Raw genomic sequence first — 25,208 nt, 5'->3', positions numbered from 1 at the left:
GGAGTCTATCTGCAGAGCAAATCCAGTCCTGTTATAGCTGGTGACACAAGTAATAAGAACTCAGAAATCATGAAGCAGAGAGGTCACAGGGCCTCGAAAAAAACAAAATTGTGTCAATTCTGTCGCAAAAACACTGTCATCTGAAAGTACAGCAACGCAAAGCAGCGGAGGAAATGCAAAAGAAAGAAACCATACAACCAACTGCTGATTTTGCATTACATTCTTTGAACTCGCAGTTGGAGACATTTTGCTGTGAAGGTATAATGTACCTGCATTTAGGTTCTGACTTTGCACCGTACACAAAAGTGGGGCCAATCTTTTGAAGCATGTGACACGAAACCAAAAATTCCAAGGCAAACTCCCCCGATCCCAATCCCCCCAAAAAAACCATAAAAGCAGAGGCAATGTTCTGTGAGGGTTCTCTAAACATTTACAAGGGAACAAAAAAAATAACACTGGGCAGTCCTAGTTGATGCGATGTCCCTTTTTTGTCTTTTAACTACAACAATACAGTCACACCATACGATGTCTTCTTAACCAGGAGAGAAAACAACAACAACAACAACGAAAAAGACGTTCTCAGCATTAAATACACAAGAGTTCATCTTTAACTGGGCCGAAAAAAATAATATAATAATAATAACATAGGGGGGGCGAGCATTCACTTTTTGAGGGGCTGGTAGACCGAGGCGTTGGGGTCCAGGCCCGACGGGCTGCTGTCCATAAATTTGGAGGAGTAGTGGGGCGCCACCGGGTTCATGTTGTTGGCGTCGGCTGTGTAGGCGATGCTGGGCATCACCGCCATCACCTCGGCGATTTTCTGTTTGAGGTCCTTGATCTCCTGATCTTTCTGGAGGATCTGACCTGTGGACGTACAAAAAAATTTACAATAAAAAGACAAATTTACAATAAAAAGTCCACTTGAGCCTGTTTGTCCGCCTGACTCTCACTTACCATCCATCTGACTATCTTCTGCTTAGCTGGTGAAACCCTGTAATCTGAGTTCAGTTTCATGCAGTGTTATGAATTACCATTAAGCACTACACATACATTTGCATATTGTATGTTATGCTTATGGTAGCTCTTATGGCTCACTGTTGCACACCTTATCTATCCCATGAGAAAGAATGCTTTCTTTTTATCAGTCTTCCTTGCTAATTTATGCGTTTTATTGTGCTATTTGGTACCTACACCTTTGGTCTTGTGGAGTGCTACAGGTCACTTACCATGGCAGTCACTTTGGATTGGTAAATAAGAAAATAATAATAATGATAATATCTTTGCTCTAGTCAGAATTAGATCACTACTTAGAGATCGGTTACTGGTTTGCAGACTACAGATATAGTTGCTGACCCCTTGTAAAGACAAGAGACCAGGGGTCATCTGCATTTCAGGTGACTTTGGTGATTGTGAAAACTCAGTTTACTAGAGCCAATTCTAGCTCTATCACATTCACACACAGCCGAATATAAACTGATGCCGATGTGCCCAGCTAAGCAAGTTCGACCCAAATGGGACACAACAGGAACTGAAGCAAACCCGCTTTAGACGGAAACCAGAGAGGCCTTTTTCCCCCTCTGAGTCTTTTAGTTTGGGGAGTATTAAGAAGGGTCAGGAGAGGACAGCACAGGATGGGATAGGACAGACCTTGTGCGATCTCCAGCTGTCGCTTGGCATCACCCAGCGCTGAGAAGAGGTCCAGTTTGATCCGGGTCTCGGCGCTGAGGCTGTTCTCCAGGTGCTGTGTCTTGTCCTGCATGGCTGAGAGCGCTGACATCAGCACCTCCGTGTCCTTCTCGTTCTCCTTGTATTTACGCAGCTCCTGAGAGGGGGAGAGAACGGAGCACAGGTGAGTCAGGTCACACTGGAGCACAGAGGGCTGCTGTCCTAACCAGTGGCCAGACCTCCTCATTCTATACCCCTGACTGCAACCATGGAGTGGGGACAATATGGCCCTGAGTGGGAGATGGACCATACTGATGGCTGTCTCTGTGAGAGGGGGGTAGTGACTATACTGATGGCTGGCTCTGTGAGGGTGGGATAGTGTCGTTAGATACTAACGCCTGGCCCTGTGAGTGTGAGGGCAGTAACTGTATATACTGTGAAGGCTTTTCACTGGACAGGGGCTCACCTGCACTTTCATCTCCAGCTCCCGGATCTGCTCCTCTTTGAGCTTCATGTCGATGGTGAGCTTCTTGCACTCTGTCTCCAGCTCTCGGATTCGGCTCCTGAGCGAGTCTGTGCACTCCCCTCTGTGGGGACAGGAGCATGCACGGTCAGCCAGGGGACCCACTGCATCCCTCCTCCCCCCCCAATGACAGCAGGGCTCTCTGTAGAGAACTGAGAGCAATGCAACTACCATACCCCCACCTGGAGGCTGATGCTAACATGGTAACAAAATGGGGCTACGTTATAAGGCACTGAACTTGTGACCAGTACATTACATTACAATATTGGCATTTAGCAGACACTCTTCCCAGAGCGACTTACATAGGTTACAATTTTTTTACATGTTACTCATTTAAACAGCTCAATATTTTACTGAGGAAAATCTGGATTAAGTACTTTGCCCAAGGGTACAACAGCAGTGCCCCAGCGGGGAACTGAACTAACAACGTTTCAGTTACGGGTCCTGCTCCCTACCACTATGCTACACTGCTACCCGGTTGACTACCGGGTGGGTAAACTTTCTGCACTCCTTAAAACTGACCTATCTGCTCATCTTATGCACTGACTGGGGTGTAAATGACTCAAGTTACATTCTGAAGTGGAAATTCACTTCAGGAAACTCCTCCAGCAAGGGCACATCATCAGTGTCCCACTCCAGCTTGGAGCGGAGATAGTGACTGCGTGCGTAAAGTCACGCATAACGCAGCGGGGATTCTGTGACGCGAGGTGTGACGTGAGGTGTGCCGCGCACCTGGAGGCGGCTGCCATGGCTACGGCCCGCGCCGCGGTGGCCTCCTCCAGCTTCTTGCGCTTCTTCTCCTCGGCCAGCTGCTTCTCGGCGGCCGCCCGCGCCTCCTGCTCCGCCTTCAGCCTCTTCTCCAGCTGGCTGATGGTCTGCTTGTCCTTCTGCTTGGCCTGGACGGCGTTGTGGAGCCTGTCGGCACACGGGCGTGGGGGGGGGGGGCATGTCAACAGCAGCGCATGAGACAGAAGTGTGTGGGTCTGTGTGTGTGTGTACTTGTGTGTGTTTGTGTGAGCATACTGGCTTAACACCCCAGTACATTATTAGGGGTCCGAGTACTAATGAGTACATATTGTACCTCTATGGTCTGTCACCTAGGACCTGACTCCTAATCAGTTGTTCGTGGTACAAATATAATTAATATGACCTTTTAAATGAATCCAAACACCAAGGTACTATTGAATTTGAACTAAGCTAAACTTTAATTTGCATGACTCAATAATTAAACTGTTCAATATGAATAATTAATACAATTTTTATTTATTTTATTTAATTATTTATAATATAAATCAATTATTTAATTAGATTTATTTAATTTTAAATAAATATTATTGAATTAGTTCTGATTAAAGTACACATAAGTGTTGTTATCACAATGCCATCTGAGGAGGCATTTTATACATTTTATACGGAGTATACTTCAGAGTTACACTGTATAGACTGACTTTCTGTTTTGCCACAGAGTAGGGTAATAAGGTGAAAAGCAACAAGGAGAAAGACAGCAGAGAGGCGGCTAGCAGGACAGCTAGCACGAGTATCAGTGCCTAAGCTACACCCAGCCTGGTCTAGCCCGGCCCAGTCCGGCCCGGCCCAGCGGGACTCTCACTTGTTCTGCAGCAGCTCATTCTCCTGCCGCAGCTGGCCCAGCTCGGAGCGGATGCTTCGCTCCGTGCTGCTCAGGGAGCCGATCTGACTGCGCAGGTCCTGCTCCACCTGCCGGCTGGCCTGCAGATCCGCCTTCAGCTTCTTAATGTCCTGCTCCAGCCTGGGGGTGGGGGGGAGAGGTGGGAGAGAGACAGGTAAGGTGGAGGTACACAGATGCACTTCCCAGAAGCGGCAGTGTGCCACAGCCTGAGAAACAGTGAAGAAGTCACTAGGGCCATCTCATTTTATTGGTCTGTTATCATTAGTATACATTACGTATCTGCCACAGTCATACAACCTGTGTTGGTCATGCCAATAAAGCTTATCTGAACTTGAGTTTGAGGGTAAAAAAAAAAAGGAAATGGAACCAGTGAGTGTGGAGGATCATATCATCACTTCGGGTCAGTAAATATTTGACAGCTCATGCTTTGCCATATCAACCCAAGTTACTCTCGATCACAAAGGAAGGTTATGTACCTATGGGTTTGTCCAAACTCAGCAAGCTACTGCTACATCTTATCTGTAGGGTGTGGCAACTTGAAATGAACAGGCCGGATGTTACCTCTAATAAACACTCTTTAAATTCAACCTGATATTAAACTGAAGTCTACAGAGGTTTCTCAGGGAACATATACTAGCCTGAGCCAGTTTTAAAATACAAATTCCCCTCTACCTCAGAGGTGCTGTCATTAAGATTAAGGTCATTAGAGTGTTTAGGACATACATATCCCCTCTGTCCCACAGATGCGGTGATTAAGGCCTGTTAGTGTTTAGGATATTCATTTCCAGTCTGAACAGTCCACAGAAGCCCACAATACCAAAACAAATTGGCTTCATTCCACCCGAGACAGGAGTAAGTAGGATGGCCAGGGTTGCTCTAGCAGCTTTCAATGAGAGTGCCCACAAGTTACATGGATACTGGCAGGGGGGATGTACCTATCCTCCTTTTGGAGGCTGCCTCCTGATGCATTGTGGGGCTTGTAGTGTGAATAGCAGTCATACTGAATTACATGTGCATACAAGGGATGCATGCATCCTGCCTTGTACTCAGATGCACAGATTCCTGTGATGGGGCAAGACCATGATGTTCAACTGCTGTCCATAAGTGGTCAGGTAGAAAAGGGGGGAAATTAAAAATAAAAAAAGACAAAGCCAGATAAAACAAAATAAACCTAGAATAAAATGATTTTATAAAGTTTTCCCTGAGCATCAGAGGTGCTGTCGCTGTCTAAGGGCTCATCAGTTCTCTGTCCCCTCTCTCCTCCCCAGTGACAGTCTAGCGCCACCAAATTGACCATCTATCACGAAATCAGCTGCCGTGCAGCTATGGGAAATTACTGATAAATGCACTCACTACACACAGTGAACAGATGGCACAGCTGTCTACAAGGCAACTCTGAACAAAACAGTGGGCATAACTGCTAAATGAAGTCTTCTTTGATGATACTGCTTTAAACAAACTTATGTACAAGTGTGACACACAAAACTCATCTCTAAAAGTTCAAAAAATAAATAAAAAAAACAAAAAGTGGAGAGTTATGGTTACATTTAGATACCTACAAACACAGATGTAAACATGTAAAGAAAAATTAACACACAAACATTTTACCCCTACAAATATAAATATGGAGATGCATAAATAAAAGACATTAATGTAAAGGCACTTTGTTTTTTGGAATTGACTTACATTTATCTTGGTGGCAGCATATCAACAAGGAAAAATACTACTACTGTATACAATATTCTGTCCCTGAATTTAGCTAAATAATGGACATGAATAATGACAAGAACAAGTCAGGCTGTGTGTTGAATAATTACAACAGCTCTGTGCTTGTGGCCTATTCAGCAATAAAACTTATTTTTTATACAGTGCAGGGAATAAGTCAGAGTGCTCTACAAAAGTAAATAAAGAAAACAAACAAAAAAACCTTTTTTTCTTTTAATTATGAGCAGGGAATCATAATCAGTCAGTGAGCATGGCAACGCAACAAATTGGAAAACTACATCGGACTATCAGCAAAAAAACTCAATGATCTCCATATTAATGGCAGCTATAAAAACAACTACACTAAAACGCAACCTCAGAGCCCCCATGAAACAGGCCAGAGAGAGTGGCACAGGAAAACCCCCTTCAGCGTAGGAATGAGAAAGAAACCCTACAGAGGGGACACATAGTGCATCTCCTACTGGACCAGTGCTTAGTGTTTAATGGTGTCTGCGAAAGCTATTTTAAGTGAGCTGATCTGGGGATCTTTGGAGACTATGTGTAAAAAGGTCCAGAGAGCAGCCTCTGTAATTAAGCTTTAGCCTATATCATTCAGGGTCAGAGTCCAGAGGGGACTGGGGTAGGTAGGTGCCTGTGCTTCATTAGTGGTCGTTGGAGGGCAGATCCTTGGAGGCAAGGCGAACGGCACACAAACCGGCTGCATAAAACCTGGGCTCATAGTTTAAATCCTGCACATGGCTCTGTTCTTCACAAGCTGGAGAGACAGAGATAACTGCCAACTCTCAGACAGCTTTCGGCTTGGTTTATTATCCACATGTACTGTAAAAGATATAATAAAAGTCATTTCTGGGCACTGTTAGTGTCCAAAACAGAACATTTTGATTTTAATACGTGAATGTATAACGGGGTTCTCCTGAACCTCATTTCAGATTAACGAGTAGAGTGCTCGACACACTGAGCTGCACAGCAGCAGTGGAAACGCCAGGTCTGGTGGTGCCTGGGTCGTGTGAGGGCCTTTCAGAGGAGGGAGAAAGACACTGGTTAAACAGGCGAGTGGACAGAGAAAGGCTGTGATGGAACAGGGGGTGTGTGGAGAGAGAGAGGGGAGAGAAGCTACACACTGTGCTGAGTGAAGTCTGACGCCCTCTCCAGTTTCTCACAGGCTGCTGAGCCGTGTGGAAACCCCCCCCCCCCCTTCACAGTGTCTCTGCCCTGCTGAAGAAGGCCACACTATGGTAGCCTAATGGTGTGGCAGTGCAGCATAGTAGTTAGGAGCAGGGCTCCTTCCCCACTGGGGCACTGCCGCTGTACCCTTGGGCAAGGTACCTAACCCAGAACTGCCTCAGTAAGTATCCAGCTGTATAAGATAAGAGTGGATACGAGTGTCTGCTAAATTACATTAATATAATGTACTGTAACTATACACATGTTACACAGGATGCCCCGCCCAGTCTCTTCGTGATGCCCCCACTGAGACCACTATGAGGACTGTACCCATCACGGGATTTAAATATAAAAAATGTCTACTTCAGGGCTGGAAATTCCAAAAGCAAGTTTGTTGTATTTTTTTTTTAAACAATTATGGATACAATTTTTGGTAAACAGTAATTCTGCACTGAATGCATCTGTCATTAAATTATTATTACTCTGTTATAATTGCTGACTGTTTATTGATTGATTTCATCTAAAAATGCACTAAGTAATGGAGTTTCTGGTTCTCTTCACGTGGTCTTCTGCTGGGGAAATGTGACAGACACAGCCAATAACAGTGATAACCATTTCTGTCAGTACAGCAATACAGACCGGAACCCAAACACGCACCCAAAAACACACAACAGAAAGAGGGAGACTGTATTAGATCACAAATAAGTTTCAGCTTCCGCTCACAGTTAATACAGTTGACCTCAAGCAGTCACCTGCCCTACTTGGGGGCAGGCCAGTGCGGACACGAACGCGTCCCAGAGAGTTTGAGGTCATTTTGTTCCGATGCGTGCTGTGGGACAGCAGCAGCGATGAATCAAACTGAAACATTTCTGACTCTGTAAAGGGTTTTACACTTTCGTTCAGCCTTTGGTGAAAGTGCGTTTGCTTCCACTGACCGAAGTGGAACCGTGATGGACGACCAGATAAACTACAGGGGGGGGGGGCGCAGGAAACAAAAAAACACCCTCAAAGTGAACAGGAAAAGACTCGTGCTGCTGAAACCTGGGCAGTTTGAAATGAAGATACTGCTTCTGTACATCTTCAGTTCAGACAAACTGCAAACCCTGCGACAAATTATCTGATAAGAGGAAATGCTCAACATATTCTATCATCAAAGCACTATCTCTGTGAAAGTAATACTGTCTGGAGTCAATAAAACATTTGACTTTCCCAGTAAAAAAAAAAACAAAACACTATTGTAAATGCTGTGTTGTCTCCAACCAAAAAAAGTCTACTGCGCTTTATAGAGCAATCAGTTTTGAATGTGAAAGGACATATAGTCTGTGAGAGGCGTTTGTTGCCAGAATTGATATAGTTTACAAACGTGCAACGTTTTCAAAGTTGCTTTGACTGAGATGATCCACCAGATCTCTAGAGAATGTGAACTTCCTGTTGGGCAATTTCAAGAGAACTGTGCACATCACAAAACCCATTTCGAGAGTAGCTGTACCGAGCACGCTTAACTACACAGTGTTCAGTATAAATTACGCCGTAGGGTATGGATCAATGTTTCTGCAAGCCCTGTTCTGGGTTTCTCTGTGTGTTTTGGATTTTATTCCAACTGTGCCATGAGTACAGGATAATCTCATCAATGCGGGGTGCTATAAATAACAACTGCAGGGTGATCAGATCTGTACAGTGTGCTGTAATACCTGCAGAATGATCAGATCTGTACAGTGTGCAGTAATACCTGCAGGGTGATCAGATCTGTGCAGTGTGCTGTAATACCTGCAGGGTGATCAGGCTGTACAGTGTGCTGTAATACCTGCAGGGTGATCAGATCTGTACAGTGTGCTGTAATACCTGCAGGGTGATCAGATCTGTACAGTGTGCTGTAATACCTGCAGGGTGATCAGGCTGTACAGTGTGCTGTAATACCTGCAGGGTGATCAGATCTGTACAGTGTGCTGTAATACCTGCAGGGTGATCAGATCTGTACAGTGTGCTGTAATACCTGCAGGGTGATCAGATCTGTACAGTGTGCTGTAATACCTGCAGGGTGATCAGATCTGTACAGTGTGCTACCCTGGAGGCAGCTGTACGATAAGCAATAAATAAATGTAACTGAATTGTGTGATGGCAACCTATGCTTCTGGCATTCATTGCTATGGCATTGAGGAAACCCGCAGTTTCACAGTACTGCATAGATTATGCAAAAGATTCTTATCACAGTAAAGCACACGAAATAGCAATGAGGTGAGGGGCTAGAGTTATGCTCTTTGAGAGACCGCGGGAGCTGTCCACTGGCATCCCTGGAGTGCTGCTGAGCTCAGTGCTGATCATCCTTAGGCACGCATGGCACCAACTGGGAAGGACTGCCGGAACAGCACTGGGGAGCACTCCACGGAGAAATGCCCATCAAGCTCACTCAAAGCCAGGCCACGTCCTGGACTGATGTGATGCTAAGAGGTGTACTCTGAGCTCTATTCCAAATGACAGCTGTAGTGAATTTCTAAACAGCTGACAATGAGCACTTAATGTAACACTGATATTGTGTGTTGCTAGTCATCAATGGATTACAACATTCTCATACAACAGAAGATTTATGGGAATTCCATAGTTCTTCTATCTTTATCTAAGATGTGAGTGCTGAGGATAAATTTGCTCCTAAGCACTGGTCCAGATTCAGTGTTGTTTGGCTGTTAATGGACAGGATTATGAGCCGGGTAAGGAAAGCAGATCATTAAGCAGTGCAAGAGGCCTGCCCATAAGCTGATATTACTGTATCCTAGGTGGCAACGTCACTACTGCAGGACAAAGAGGATGCAGCCCTTGTTTCTATGGAAAGCAACATACGTGGGCTTGGGACATTATCTTAGGGATGCTGCGGAGCATTTACACAAATACTTATATGCAAAGAAGTGCTTAGAAGGGCAAAATGTGAACCTGCCCACCCATCCCTAAGTAGAGGTTTTTAGCCGGCATACCTCACCTTCAGATTTCGGGGTGACCTGTGCAAGACTACTCATGGTCTTGTATTTGAACCAGCCAGGACAAACCTGCTCTAACAGGAAGCAAATTATGAGAAGTGTGCAAATGCTTGGTTTTTGCTGTTTGCTGGATAAAACCATCAGAAAATCTCACACTGAATGGACTGATAAAGGGATCAAAGAGAAACAGAAGTGTGTGCGACAATATAGACCATGCAACACATCTGGACTAGTGTAGGAATCTAAATGGAATAAAGCAGAGGGGGGGAGGGAAGATTAAAGAAAAAGACAAGAAAAGATGTCAGGTTTCTTCTGCCACAGACACAAACTAGAGCACTCTCTGCAGTTAGGTGTACTGGACTGCTCCTCATTCCTCGTGGGCAGCACAGGCAGCGGTACCGGGGTGGGTGCTACGTTTTGTGTGTGCCAGAAGAGCGGAGCGCCTTACCGTACGAGCGAGTCCGGCTTGCTGAGCTGGTTGTTGGGTATACAGTTCTCCATCAGGTCTCTGTGGGGGGCGGGGCTCTTCCCCAGACACCTCTGCTTCTTCTCGCTCTTACTGGAGGACGAAGAGGAAGAGGAGGAGGATGAGGAGGAGGAGGAGGACGGGACGCTGCCATTGGTGGCGCTGTGGCTGCGCGGGGAGGAGTTGACCACGCCCCCGCTGGCGTTCTTGTAGTTCTTGGAGGAGGCGCTGCCGGCCCCGCCCCCCGTCTCCTCCTTCAGGAGGAGGTTCTCCGTGCTCCCTGCCAGGTCGTTGTTCAGTCTCTTGCTGCTCAGCTGGTTCTCCATGTACTCGATCTCCTGGAGCTTAGAGTCTACTGTCTGCAGGATGTTGTTGTTTATTCCCACATTGTGTTTTTTGGCCTCTTTGTCCCTGCCCTCCTTGACCTTCTCTTTGTACTCCAGTTCTGGAAGTGGGAGGGAGGTCTTTTTGTTGGCCGGCGCGCCGTTCTGTGACGCTGCCGGGGAATCCGCCTCTGAGATCCCCTTGGCCGCTGCAGCTGCAGGGAGAGGGAGCAAGAGACAGAGAAAAAGCGTGAGGGAGTGAGAGAGGAGGAAAAAAGGGATAGATGGAGGAAGAGAGACAGAGTAAGAGAGAGGGAGTGAGAGTGAGGGAGACAGGATAAAAAGGAAGGAGAAAGTAAGACAGAGGGAGTGAAAGGGAAAGAGGCAGAGAGAGAGAGAGAGAGAGAGAGAGAGAGAGAGAGAGAGAGAGAGAGAGAGAGAGAGAGAGAAAGGGAAAGAGAGGAGTCAGACAGAAAGAAAAAGAAATGGATAAAGAGAGAAGGGGGGGAGGGAGACAGAGGCATCAGAACAGGTATCCAGGCAAAAGGACTTAAAACGACCCAGAGGAATGATGTGCCAAGTCAGTATTTAGCAAGAGTTTGGCAGCACTTGCTAACAACTAAGACATATGTCTACAAGGCTCAGAGGCAGCAGATACAGAACTTTTTAAATTAATGTTCACAATCGGAAAGAAATACATTATTATTTTGGCATCGTTTAACTGACACATTAATATTATATTCACATTTAGAGGACAGGAGTGCAATGTCATATACAAGTCTGACAAGGGTCAATTAATTTGTCTAGCATTGACAAAATGCTCTTAAAATCCTTTTCAACAGTAGCTTCAGAAATAAGCACTTCTTGTGCCCTTCAGAGTTTCATTGTAACATGGCAGGAGCTGTGGTAGATCATCAGGAAGTTGTCCTTTTGTGCAAAGGCCAAATGACTGTGCAGCTACAGTCTTCGTCAGTTGGCCCTGGAACACATGGTCTCTCAGCTTAGCTATACTTAAAAAGTTTGGGTGGGAGGAATTATTGGGGAGGGCTTTAGTACCATAACTTGAGGAGGTGGAATGGCATGAGATACGCGATCAAAGAGGGGTATGGAGTGATTATTTGAGGAGCTGGGATGGGACGCGCGATCCGGGGGGGGGGGTTGCTGTGATTACTTGAGGAACTGGAATGGGACAGAGAGGGATAATCAGGGAGGGGTATGGAGCGATTATCTGAGGAGCTGGGATGGGACGTGTGATCAGAGAGGGGTTTGGCGTGATTACTTGAGGAGCTGGAAGGGGACAGAGAGGGGTGCGGGGCGGCTCCCCGCGGCGGACGCTCACCTTCCTCCGCCTCACGCTCCTGCCTCTGGAGCAGCTGCTGCTCGGGGGGAAGCGCCTGCTGCAGCAGCTGCATGTAGAACTCGTTCTCCCGCTGCACCTCCTTCTGCTTCCGCAGGCGCATCTTGTAGCTGACGTAGCTCTTAAAGCCGAAGCCCAGCGTCACCACGGGGTAGCCGATACTGCGGAGGGGGAGGAGACTCAGATCAGCACGTATCATACACACACAGCAAACACAGCAGGACACCCCTGGGCTTTCTATGGGCAGCACCACAGCAGTTAGCGACTTTTTACCTCAACTTTTCAGGTTCGAATCCCAGCACTGCGCTGAAATCCTGAGCAAGGTACCTTAATTGCTTCCCTAAAATATCAACGCGAATAAATGGACACTATGTAAAACAAAAATAAGATACATAAGCTGTCCAGGATATGCTTGTCTGTTGAGCTAATATATCTTATTTCTACACCTAAGAACCTGATACAAGTCTTAATTTATTAGTAAATCCAGGGATTGCATTGCATTCAGTAGGAGTCCAAGACACATTTAAAAGGCATTATTTAAAAAAAATTATCTTGAAAAAATGACATTCATACCTGGACGCAGGTTTGAATACATCAAATCAGTTTATCGGATTATTGGAAACAATAAAACTCAGCTCAGAAAGGAGGAGGCTTTTCTGGTGAGCGCTTGGAAACAGGATTGCAAATTCAGCCCATCATGAATGTAATAAATGTTTATTTGCAGTTACTGCGGGGCATTATGCAAGAGAGAATTGCCAAGGCTCCCACAATAACAAACACACAGCTCTCGGGGGTTTCCAAAGAAAGGTTCGCTTGAGCCAAAAAAACAAACAAAGCTAAACACACACATACATTAGGCAAATTAATATGAAAAAATAATAATGGTAGTGGAGATAATCTATTTTTTTCTTGTTTTATTTGTTCATAATGTTTTTTATAACCTCATTTGTGTTTTTCCTCTCTGTCATCAATTACCAAAGGGAAGATCACAAAAGAGTGATAGATATCTCCTTCTTTCTCAAGCATTTCCTGGTCATGTTAAATTGCTCATTTGAACACTAATCGCTAGGGCACATGCGGTCCCCTGCCAACAGATGCCCACCCTTGGAGAGACAGGTGACAATATGTTAGCTAGATGAACATGAAATGATATTCAAACACAGCAAAACACATACCCGGCTATACAATAATTAACTTTGTCATTATCATTTAAAAAAGAACCTCCACTGAAGAGCCCAGTTACTGTCATAACTGAGATACACACGACCACAGACACTACAGAAACAGTGCTTTTTCCACCTACTGCATGGCTTTCCATGGACATTATGTTCCAGTAAACAGCCTGGGAACTGTCAGTTGACCAAACAATTACTTTTCTACACTTACACTACATATTTTTCATTTATGCAGAGGTCACACATGTAATATGATTCACACACAATCAGGATGGACAGGGCCGAATGTTTTGTTTGCTTGGTGCAAAAATGACCTTTTAGGAACTCACCAATGTGCGGCAAATGGACGACACAAATCGACGTGAAAGTTTTTCAGGTCTTTGAAGCGGATTGCTGCTTCTATATATACGAACAGTATCCATAGAGACACTGTGGGTAGACAGACGCCTCTTTCTGTGGAGGGAAAGAAAGAGAAATACAGGAGATGAACACAAACATGACACGTTAAATGCTGCATTGGTTTCCAGACAGTCAAGAAGTTATTCCTACTAATTTCAAAGTCAAATGTTATTGGTACCTACATTACATTACTGTTGCTTAACAGATACTCTTGTCCACAGTGAATTCCACTGCATACAATATTTCCATATTATCCATTTTTACAGCTGGATATTTCCTGAGGTAAAGTACCTTATCCAAGGGTACAATTTCATGGCCTGCCTGAGAGTCAAACCAGGTAAAATTTGGGTTGCGAGCCCTGCTCCTTACAACTACACCACACTTGACTCAATTCCTTTGCCTTTAAGTTAAAAATCCCTTTAACTACATTCTGAAAAATGAAAAGCCATGGGACCCTCCCTTTGACATTTAGCTAGAGTGCTACACCACTCAAATTTATCTTTTTTCTGAAAACCTCAGATTGTCCTTGCAATTGTCACCCACGGGCCACAGACACCACCACCAGTTAGCAACAAATGATGAGTTCTTGACTGACAGGTGACTCATCTGTATTATCTCAGATTCCGTTCACACACCGAGCTGGACTCCAAGAGGCAGGGCTGCACATTAAATGGTGGGCATCTCCTTTCTCTGGGCTGCCAAACACGTACGTCGGCCAGCATTAAAGGTCCACATTGTTAAAGCAGTGGCCAGACTGTGACTCTTGCAATGTTATAAAGACGTTTAAAGCTGGCTCACAATGAGAATATAATGTCCAGTACGTGTAAAAGCTCAGACGGTCATCGCAGGCAGCCATCACAATGAAGTTAACTGACTGAACACCCCAATCCCTGCTCTTTAAAATAGGAAATAATATCCTCTCTAAGACCTTGTGTGTGTATGTGAGCAGCCTTACCCAGGTAAAATATGACCTTAATTTCACGCTTAGGCTTGTTGCGTTGTATGTGGATGCCCACCTTGGCCATAGGGAAAAAATGTATTATTCTCAACAGTGCAGAGGTCTCATTGATCGAGCAGTTCATCAAGAGTGGATATAAGGGTCAACACATGCAGAGGGGTCTCTCCACTGGATCGGTGATAAGCCTTAGTAATACATTTTAATGAGCTACCCTTTGACTACAGGGCTACTGCTATAATTACCCTCTTAATTCTCTATTCTCACAGTGTCCCTGACAGAAACAATCTCAGAGATGCATGACAGGGGACAGACATCAAGACAGACATGTCAATGCTAGTAAGGGATTCACAGGAACCATCTGGGTGGCTGTGACACAAATGTACCTATTTCCCTACCCCTGAATCTGACTTACACCATACATAAACGCTGCTAGCATCCCCTAATCTATGAGCTGAAACGTAAGGGATTAGTTCAGTTGAGCAACTCTTTATATTTGTTGCTGAAATGAGCCAAAATCCTGTTTCATGGCAAGAAAACAAGGATGGGGTAACTCCTGCTCTGATCCTTCTTCACAGCTCCACAATAATGCCTGAGGGAGGGATCGCATGCACCAGAGAATTTAAATGGTGCAGCCCAGTCTGCATCTTCCTCATCCTCAAAGTGTGAGCCCTGATGAATTTAGCAGATGCAGCTTTGCAGTGCTGTTTAATTCCGTAAGTTATTTCCCCTCTTTCTTTGCATTTAGCCCAAACTGGTCAAAAGGACACCTTCTGTGACTAGGGGCAAATGTTTTTTTTTTAATTTGCTATTTGCTATTTTATTAATCATTATATAGAATATATAATTTTGTAGGCAGTGTATACATTAAACTAGTTTGAGGTACCCTCTGATATTGTATCACTATTTCAGCTTGGTATACTGTCACTGAAGCATTACCTCTATTGTAGTTAAGCACCTAAGCTTTTATTCTTGCAGCTCTTGTGACACCAGATGGATCTTGCCATGACACCTTGCAATTGCCGTGGATAAGAGTGTCTGCTAAATAATTAAATAACATACTCAAAGGTAAAAATGGACAGAGCTGAGAACCTCAAACTTACCTGTGTGCCACACGTACTGAACCCAAACGTAGGTGCTGGCAGCGAAGAACAGCCATTGTACAGGTATGAAGAGGAGGCATATAATATCTGATGTAAACGCAACACACACAAAAAATACTGAAAATGCCTGCAAGACAAAAAACAAAAAAAGAAGAACATGTAAATTGCAGAGCTCTTCTCCACAATGGGAGACAGAACAGCGTTCAATCTAAAAAGCAGGTAGATTTTTCAACAAGCCAGTTGGTACCCCGATTACCTTACTCTTCCAGAATCGCACGTGCAAATGGATGAATGCATGTTCACTACAGTAAACAAGGAATCTGTGCCAATGCCTACTAGCTCAGGGGAAAACGCAATGTAAATGTATGGACAGAAATCAGCGTCTGCTCTTCCCCACATGTGCATTTCGGATTCATTTCACAGAGACACTCACCAGCCCCTGGTATCTGAAGGAGTCATACACACTTCTGATGAAGAGCCAGAAGGGCCACAGATATTCAAATCTGAACTCCAGCACAAAGTCTGCCAGCAGTACCAGTGCCCACACGACCAGAAACTTGAGGTAAAGAAAAGTACTGTTGAGAGAGACAGTCAAAGAGAGAAAGACAGAGCTGTAAGGCCAGTTCTCCTTTCAACATTCTATCAGTGGCTTGTTATTCAAAGCAGGGGTAAACGATTAATTATGATCCTGTTTTTACAGGTTTCCTGTCCAGAGCTTCTCAAAACAATGATAAGGCTTGTTCTAACTCAACCAAATAAACTGATATAAACAGGAAAACAAAGGGTCAGGCTCTAGTGCTTTTCCCTGTGCAACACCTGTCTATTTGGGGTGAAAAATATTGGTAAATGATAAAGCCTTGTCATGTTACAGTCTTCGTGGCTAAGACAACTTTATACGTGCACACATGCATGCATGCATGCATGCAATAACGGAAATACGGCCGTTGGCGCGTGTGTCCTTCGATCATCAACGCTCTGAAGCACGCGAATTCGAACGAGGAAACATGCGACACTGATTTCCTAATAATGAAGGACACCTGACAGTTTTCACTGATTTGTGAAGGCTGGAACCACACAGATTTCACAATTTCGGTGACATGAATTATTGCAGTGTAAACTCTACAGTCTTTTGTGTTGATACATCGCAACGTTAATCTGCACGACAGACTAAGAAGACAATGCGATATTGCTGGACTCTTGGCTATTGTTGTCATTATTACGGTTTACTTAGAATGTACATTTCAAAAACGCCATCTACGCTTTCCTTTATTTTGTAGCAAATGTGTCGCAAACAAACTCTGATGCCAGATCTAGGGGAACAGGCTTTTTAAAAGCAATTTTTTGAAACCTGGTATATTGTCTGATTAGTTAAAATATTACCGTGCTACCGATTTGAATTCAGTAACATATGCGCATAAATGTGAAACGGAAATCCGACGCTGTGTCACTAGCAGAAAATAAATAAATAAAATCTAAAAATACCATAAACAAACAATGACAAAAAAATAACAATGACAAGAAACACTAGCTGGTTCTTAGCTGTCCCTACTGCAGCAAGCAAGCTTGCTAACATGGTAGTTATTGTCAGATAGCTTGTAATAGTAGCATTTCGCTTGCAACAGAACGTTTTGTCCTTGCAAATTAGCGAGCTACATGCATTAACGTTAGTTTAAACCAAGTGGTGTATTGGTGCTCTGGATTTGCTCTTGGCGTCCTGACGTCTATCCGATCTAGCAGGGGTTCGATTTCAAGCGAACCCCAGGCTGTGAACAGGGCCCTACATAACATCAGCTATCCCATAAGTTGACAGCAATCACACCACAGCACACAACAGAGCCAGCTAGCCAGCTAGCTGACTAAACCCCCGTGTGACAATCCACGGCGTGCCGGGGCCAGGTTGCCAAACACGCAATACACCTGACATCTCGACCCAACAGAGGGAATCTCCAGGGTCTCGGCAGGCGGCTAATTATCGTGTGAACCCATCCCAGGATCCCTTCCTTTGTACCTGCCGTATATACCCTCGGTGATTCGGTTCCGTTTTAACGGCCGACGGAGTTTGCTGCATTCCGCATTGCGCCGCTTCATCCTCCCCCCTTTAGGCTGTGCTTTCTGATTCCCCTCGTAATCTTTTCCAGGATTTTATCTTCTCAAAGAGAAAAAAATTGCAACTTTCTACAAAAATGAATGCTGTTATAATTTCTCCAGTGGAAACAAAGAAATAAATAAAAACACTCTTCCGTAGACCCTCCCCTTTGATTTAGCGCAGACTCCATAAACCGCAATGTATTGCTCAAGCTAGACTGTTGGACAGCTAGTTTGTCCAATCATATCGAAGGAAAGGACCTGTCATGTTGATTGATGCAAAAATACACCACTTTTCATGCTTTGCCGACAGACATCACGTATAATGGGTGGGAAATACCTGCTCGATGACCCAATCGGATGAATTGTGGACAAATCAGGCATTGCTTGCCTGCCTATGGGCTGACGGATCAGATGCACAGCCCTATCCGCTATGCCGTTTCTTTTCCAGCGCAGAAACAACGGACTCAAATCTGATTGGCTCAGATGCGCTTGGAACGAGTACCTGGAACGTTTTGGCTGCGTCCCGAACCGTCCCCAATACTCTCGTTCCCTACCTCCCTTTGCTCGGGAGCGCGTCTTCCGCCATATTGAATATGGCCCAGTACCGTGGGAGTCGTGTGGAGGCGTCTTGTCGCGCTCCGAACTGCCTCCTAGAAACAAGTCTGCTGCTGCGTCCCAAACTGCTCCCTGTCTCCTCCACAGGAGGCCCCTTCGACGCGAACATTTTCTGACAACACCAATAAGCCAGTGAGTGGGCCAACAGTAAGCACACGAGGGAAGGCGGCAAGTTTAAACTGTCCACTTTGCAAAGCCCACCTGTCCCCTATCAACGTTGTATGTTCGTATTTTTTCGAGGGAAAGTTCTGTTCGATAAGATTACATAGCTGGATGTCTGCCCATTCAAACATTTATACATTCATAAGAGAGAAAAATAAACTAAGCAATCAGAGACCAGAGGCACTGGTAGAGGGGGATGGAAGTTTGCACGTCCACCTGCGGGAGAAATAGCTCCCCAATCCGAGGCATCTAATGGTGCCTCACTGCCATCAGGGATCTGATCACCAGCGTTCTGGCATGGACAACAGAAAAGAATCAACCATATGGTCCAGGGTAAGCCAAGGCTTTTCCTAGGCATATCTGGGTCCTGTAGAGCAGTGGGGGAAAATACCTTGAATCCACTGCTGCCCTGTATAGCCTGTAATGCCTGTTGCATGTTTTTTTATGGATTTGACCTTATCAGCCAAGAAGTTCCCAACAGTACCCAGTGGTTTCTCAGGTAAAGTTCTCACTACAGGACAATGCAGATTGTTTAGAGCTCCCTCCAACACGCACATATTACTTCAAGGAAATGAGAGCATTCATTGCTTTCACCGTGATTAATAAAAGAAACAAACAGCAGCTTTAGAAAGAGATTTAACATTTTATTAACTGTGAATGTTACAGCATCCTCTGTCTAAACAAAAAATGGAGAAGTAGAAAGAAACTGAACATCAGAATGTTTCTCATCACACCAGCAGACACAGAATAATCCAGTGCAACAGCTACAATAGGGGATGGTTAAAACCAATACTACTACTGCTGCTGCCGAAGAGGAGGCGGGACGGAAGGGAGGCCGAGAGGATGAACACTGCTACCGATACTGTGGGTTGATGGGACAAAACATGTTGCCGTGGGAACAAAGGTTGTGAAGACGTGAGCAACGGGAGAGACTAGTGAAAGACTCACTACCATTAGGGTTAAGGGGAGACTGACAGCATGTTGACATGAACAAATGCCACAGAATCATAAAGCAGGAATGCAATGGATGGTTGCCCAACTCGTGACCACGTTGTCTGGCAAATTATGAAGATGTTGCTGACTGAAAATGGGGGTTACCTGTGATAAACAGGATTGAAAACGTAACAACAACAATTTAAAAAAAAAAAAAAATTCCATTAACAGAAAATTGCAATGTGTTCTGTACGTATCATCCTGGGTACTGATTCCAGAATGAAACAGGTCACAATTCATAAATATGTACATAAAAAAAAACTACACACTACACACTCTCTGGGCACGTGGCTCTCTTTTGTTTGGGGTGTTATCATGGATTACAGTGTTGGGAAAGCCAGACAGACCCCCAGCCCCCCACCCCTCCCCCCCAGAGCAAGGGAGTCACTCCCTCTGCTCCATTTTGACTTTTGGAGGCTTGAGGAAGGTGCGGTTCTTCTCTTTCTTGTTCTTGCCTTTAGCTTGAAAGTTCCTCCAGCTGTCCACCCTTCCATCCCTTGTTTCCTGAAAGGCAAACACAAGTCTAAGGGTGAGGGTACACCACAGTTGTGGGTTATGGTTGGTGAGCATCTTCAAATAACTGCATTGATGGTGAAGCTTCAGAAGCATTCTTATGTACTGTCAGGTTGACCACAGAGAACATATCTAAACCAATACCAGAGAGCGTATCAAATGTGTGTATATCTCCACGAGGCAGGATCTTCTCCTTCCATAACAACTTTGAAGGAACTGTTGGATCTGTGTATTACCAACCACTCCTTATTTTCACTTGACAGGAATCACTATCAAATCGGAATCATGTACATATCTTGAATGAAAACCAGAAGAGTGATGTGAACACACATATTCAAAACAGACTAAGCTGCCTCAATCCACACATTTCAACTGAAAGTATAGGGCTCTGGCTGACCCATATCCAGATAGCAGCTGAATAAGCTGAAAGCAACAGTCACACAGCCAGGCTAATTTTTAAGACACTCAGTTAAGACATTATTACATATTATTACTACTGTTAAGTACCTCAAAGTTCTTCTGCCATTCCCTCTCTCGCTTGGCTTTCTCTTGTGTCTCAATCTCCTCCTCCCTTTGCCTTTTCCTGAGAAGACACAAAGAAAGGGGAAGTCATCACACACCTAAAACTCACCAGCGGATTTGGCCTGGTTCACCCTACAGAAGGAAAAACAGCTGTTCTAAAGCACAGGCTGAAGTCATTATGAAAACATGCTGGGATGTGCAGCTGTCAACACAGGCAAATTCATGACTCCAGAGATAAAAGAGTCTACAGGATCCCTTCATGAGCGATTCTGTAATGCACTACTCAGCAAAGCAAGTCTTTAAGACTCTGGCTGCCCATCAGTGAACTGTGGGCATTGCTTCCAGCATTCACTCACATTGACCATTAATAAATAGTGACATGTCCTTAGCTGGCCTGTTACACATTCTCTCACATGCTTATGAAACATAGAAGGACCGTTACCTGCCAACACTGTTCCTGTATAAGTATACCCATTACACTATACAATTCCCCATCTCTCAGAATCCACATTACTTGCATGTCTTAATCCAAGGCTTTCAGCATTTCATTTACTTAATAAATATCCTGTTCTCATCACCAATAATAAACCAATAATCAGTCTCTGGCTTATTCATTAATTGACAGTTTGTGAAATATTTCTTTACCTTTCATGCATCTCCTTTGCTTCCCTCTCCTTCCTCTTGATCTCTAACTCGGCAAAAAGCTTCATGGTCTGCTTGTAGACAGCTTGTCTGAACTGAGAGGAGAGGAGAGAGTGAGACAGGTGGGCAGGGAGACAGGTGGTCAGCCTCAAAAGTTAGAGCACAGTACTTTGCTTTGTAACGTGGAAAGTGCAGGGAAGTAAGACACTGAATTGACCAAAGAGCTTCCGAAATTATTTCTTAGATTTACAGAATGAAGCGATATGGGATTGTGACATCACTGTACCAATTCAGGGTCATCCTCTTCAACGATGATGGGCTTTCCCTCTTTCTTCAGCTGTTTCCGCTTCTCCTTCATCTGACGGAACATGAGCAAATATTTGTTACAAGATTTTAATGCAAGAATTAATATTTTCGATTGTTTCTGGTTCCATTTGGTTGCATCATGTGTTGCACATCCTGAAACATGGAGTTGTGATCATTCTTCAGGTAGAGCGCTGGACAAATATTCAAACGCAAATACATGCGAAATAACAGAGTAGGGGCAAGCATTAGCTCTGATACTTTCACACACAACATCACAGAATAGCAGGATGTGCAATGACATAATGCACGTCACTGTAAACAAGCATTTGAATGCTATACGAACAGTCTCCAGTCCCTGTAACCTCTTAGCAGATCCTAGCTTTGCCCTCGGTCAGATCTTGAATTACAGGAGTGGCACCAGGCACTCACCATGTGCTCCACATACTCCTTTCCTGCATGGATCACATCGACTGCACGCTTCTTCTGCTCTGAATCCAAGAGTAATCTATAGGCCTTGTCCACAGCTAAAGACACAATAAAAACCTTGTGGTTTGTGTCCACGTTCACACAAATTGCCACTGATCAAATGATCTTCAGTCAGCATGGACATATTACTCAAACAAAAAAAAAAAACAACAACGACCACACAGATCTGCACAGCTCAAAATTTCATTCTCATCAGTGAACAGCCACTCCCAGAGGCATATGAATCCAGCAACTGAGAAACACAAAGACGCCATGTTTATTCATGCAACTACCATAAATACCAACTGTCATGTTGATTTCAGTGTGTGCAACAGTGAGTGACTGCCTTTGCATTGTTCAAAACCTTCAAGACAGAGATAAGCACAAATGGCACACCGCAGTTCACAGACCCACTAGTAAAGAGACATGAATACCCAGATGGCCTGCTGATAAAACATAACCAGTTAGAAAAAAAAATATTCTAGCATCCCGGTTACGTTAAACCGCCCTCAGGTGGAAACACTGCTCTGATGTGGTCATTCAGTAAAGACAAGACCCTGGGTTGAATGTCTCATTTTAGGTGAGTGTATTCAGGCCTAGAGAAATGAGTGGCGTGCAGCACTGTACCTTCAAATGCTTTCTGTGCTCTATCAGCATCGTCCTGGTTCTTATCCGGATGGACCAGGATTGACAGCTGAAGCAGAAAGAGGACAATTATTAACCATCTGCCAGAGTCATCATGCTTTGATGAAAACATCAAATAAGGCATGCAGTAGATGTGAAATCGTATCATAAATAACAGCAGCATAATAACTAAATACCTGCCGAAACCTTTTTTTAATCTCCTCGTCTGTCACATCTGGATCAATCTGCAAGACCTAAAAGACAGTTTCATTTAGCGTGAGCATAATCATGGATTATTGGGGGGGGGGGGGGGGGGACGCAGACACCTTTCCACTTTCAAGTGAATTGGGGCTTGGCAACACGTTAAAGTCCTCTCACCTCGAAGGGGTTGAGATTAAAGTACGAAGACCCAGGTCTGAGTAGCCGATCTATTTGCTGTTTAGGGGTCAATACGGAGTCTCGTTTCTCGATCTGCTTCACCTGTAACATCACAAAACAGACCAATGGGTACAGCTTAAAAACAAAAGCAAAACTCCAAAGATAACCTACAATACAATACAGCCATCACTGGTAGTTGGTGACTCCAGAATGAAACAGTTCGTCAGCGCGCTAGCTAGCAAACAACCTTGATGAAATGAAATCGTTACAGTGAAATCAAGCTGCTACCTACAACTGCAACCAAACATGTAGGTAGCTAACGTTAGCTTGCTAACTAGAGTACAACTAAACAGAGACTGGGTTCCAGAGTTACCATTAATTATAGGATAAGCCAGAGGAAGAAGCTGGGTTCTTAGAACAATGATGTTCTGTTTATCGGACGTTCCGATTAATGTGAACAGCAGTCATCCTCTACCTCATTATTTCTCTTAGCTGGCTAGTTTAGCAACCCCGCTAAGTCAGGCCACATACGCAGTCTATAGGAATCTATGGGAACCCTCAAATCAGAGCTCGAGGCAACACTGAGAATTGCTGGAAACACTTGGCTCTTTCAAAGTCTGTCTTATCGCATCTGTTTACCAGATTTTCCTCACCTCTGAGTAAAATGTCTGAAAAATATCGTCGCTACCATCGCCTTGACTCTGGGTGCTTGCCTCTCCTCCTACGGCCGCCATCTTTACTGACACCCCCGTCACGTGACATGCTCTCAAATCATGTGCTCTCTCCAGCTTTTCATTGGTTACGGAGGAGCCGTTCTATTTTATTCTTAATCACTATTGTTGCTGCTGTGGTTATGATGATGATGATGATAATGATGAGAATAATTATGATTCATATTACCCTTACAATATTTCGTCAGGGGGCTTTTACATACGACAAGCTGGCAGATATTTTCAAGCCATAATCATTTAAAAAAATTCGTTTCCATACAACTATGTTATTTTATTTGTCCCACATGTGCCTCCTCTTCCAAATACAGATAGATCTTGGCACCTCAAGTAAAGGGAAGCGTCACAATTAGTAGTCTGTTCTGTCATTTAGTAGTGAAGATGCCCTCCCTCCCAAGACTGTGCTGAGCTGTGGTGGTGCACCTGTACCTGCTTTTTTTTTTAATTTTTGTGCCATTGCTGTGGTCACTGCATATCTGTCACAATAAACGTCCTATGGTCCTTTTTGCATTACCTTGCCTTTGATCCCTCATTTTATTGTACAACCCTATGCCTCACCTCTGACCCTGTCACAGAGATTTAAAGGAGAAAGAACTGGGGTGCAAAAGACTTCACAACTAACAACAATAATTACCTGGGCTCATTGTAGCTCCCATTCAATTAAAAAGTTCCCAACCTTCTCAGATCCTTGTATGACTATAAGTCTCTGTCCTGCATCGGTTGTTGGTGGTCTTCCCTAATCACGCTGTGACATCCCCACACAAGGGCTGACAACTGGGAAGCTTGAGGTATGCACAACCTGACAAAACTCTGTATCCAGTATACTAGTAAACTCTAGTATCCACCCACCCATCCACACTGCAGGAGAAATGGACACACTTGTGAGATGAACACAGAGGTTAGGATTTAAGGTTTGTGCTCTCTCCATTTGCACCCAAATATGTGACTCATACCAGTGTAGTTAGTGCTCATATAAACTAGACCAATTTCATGGATATCTTGTCACTTGCTGGCTTTTGTTGGGCATCACATTTACAATTACAGCCAATATGTGTTGACAAATAGTCCTCAAAACACTATCATGCAGTTGCAACACAAATACAGCATAAACATATCCTGTTTGATGACAACTGCAAATAACATCATAGTTTTAATGGCCAAGTGCCTGCACTTTCAAAAGACATTGATTTTACTCACACATTTTATGCAGTTTCTCTAGAAGCCTTAACTTCACCTGGCCTGAAACAGTAGTTCTCCACAGGTGTATAAGTGGAAGAGTGTAAGAGAGCTAATGACCACGTGTCAAAGCATTTTCAAAAGATGACATCTAACCCTCTACAAAAGACAGAGGTCAAAGGGCAAACGCCCCTCTTGTAGAAGCCAACCTGTTGATCCAAGAGTCCTAGCGGTACAGACGTGGTGTCAGGCTGTGAATGCAGGTTTAAATGGGTATACATGGCCATTCATTCAACAGCACTTGTCATTCCTTTAATTTTAGCATCTTTAATTGGTACATTTGGAACCTTGTGTGTGGTTTCACTACATTATATTTTCTGTACAGAAACTGGAGATGCAAACAAAACCTCTGAGCACACAAATCTTGGACACCAACCCACCTCACTGGTGTTAAAAAGTAAAACATCCATGCACCCCTGCCCTACCCATTAAAATGTATTTGGAAACCTTACCTACAAATGTAC

The 25,208-nt window shown here is 44.3% G+C and overlaps 2 protein-coding genes across 2 annotated transcripts; both read right to left on the bottom strand.

Annotated features, from left to right (window-relative positions):
• Window positions 1–401: 401 nt before the first annotated feature.
• On the bottom strand, window positions 402–17,673 carry LOC118796512 (macoilin-1). The gene is made up of 11 exons (XM_036555440.1): window positions 17,481–17,673; window positions 15,906–16,047; window positions 15,473–15,599; window positions 13,345–13,468; window positions 11,823–12,001; window positions 10,143–10,698; window positions 3,798–3,956; window positions 2,921–3,103; window positions 2,132–2,252; window positions 1,648–1,822; window positions 402–864 (listed from the first exon to the last, which is right to left on the bottom strand). Exons 1-11 carry the CDS (start codon window positions 17,558–17,560, stop codon window positions 662–664), a joined length of 2,049 nt encoding a protein of 682 aa, XP_036411333.1. The 5' UTR covers window positions 17,561–17,673; the 3' UTR covers window positions 402–661.
• Window positions 17,674–19,610: 1,937 nt separating this feature from the next.
• Window positions 19,611–23,530, bottom strand: dnajc8 (DnaJ (Hsp40) homolog, subfamily C, member 8). Its single transcript, XM_036515757.1, has 9 exons — window positions 23,434–23,530; window positions 22,781–22,882; window positions 22,600–22,656; window positions 22,406–22,472; window positions 21,743–21,837; window positions 21,294–21,365; window positions 21,011–21,102; window positions 20,351–20,426; window positions 19,611–19,834 (listed from the first exon to the last, which is right to left on the bottom strand). The coding sequence occupies exons 1-9, from the start codon at window positions 23,512–23,514 to the stop codon at window positions 19,715–19,717; spliced, it is 762 nt and encodes a 253-aa protein (XP_036371650.1). The 5' UTR covers window positions 23,515–23,530; the 3' UTR covers window positions 19,611–19,714.
• Between the last annotated feature and the right edge of the window lie 1,678 nt (window positions 23,531–25,208).

Source organism: Megalops cyprinoides, chromosome 21 (genome assembly GCF_013368585.1).
Source record: "Megalops cyprinoides isolate fMegCyp1 chromosome 21, fMegCyp1.pri, whole genome shotgun sequence".
Classification (NCBI taxonomy): domain Eukaryota; kingdom Metazoa; phylum Chordata; class Actinopteri; order Elopiformes; family Megalopidae; genus Megalops; species Megalops cyprinoides.
Note: the sequence above shows the minus strand (reverse complement) of the source record. Positions and strands in the feature narration are given on the sequence as shown.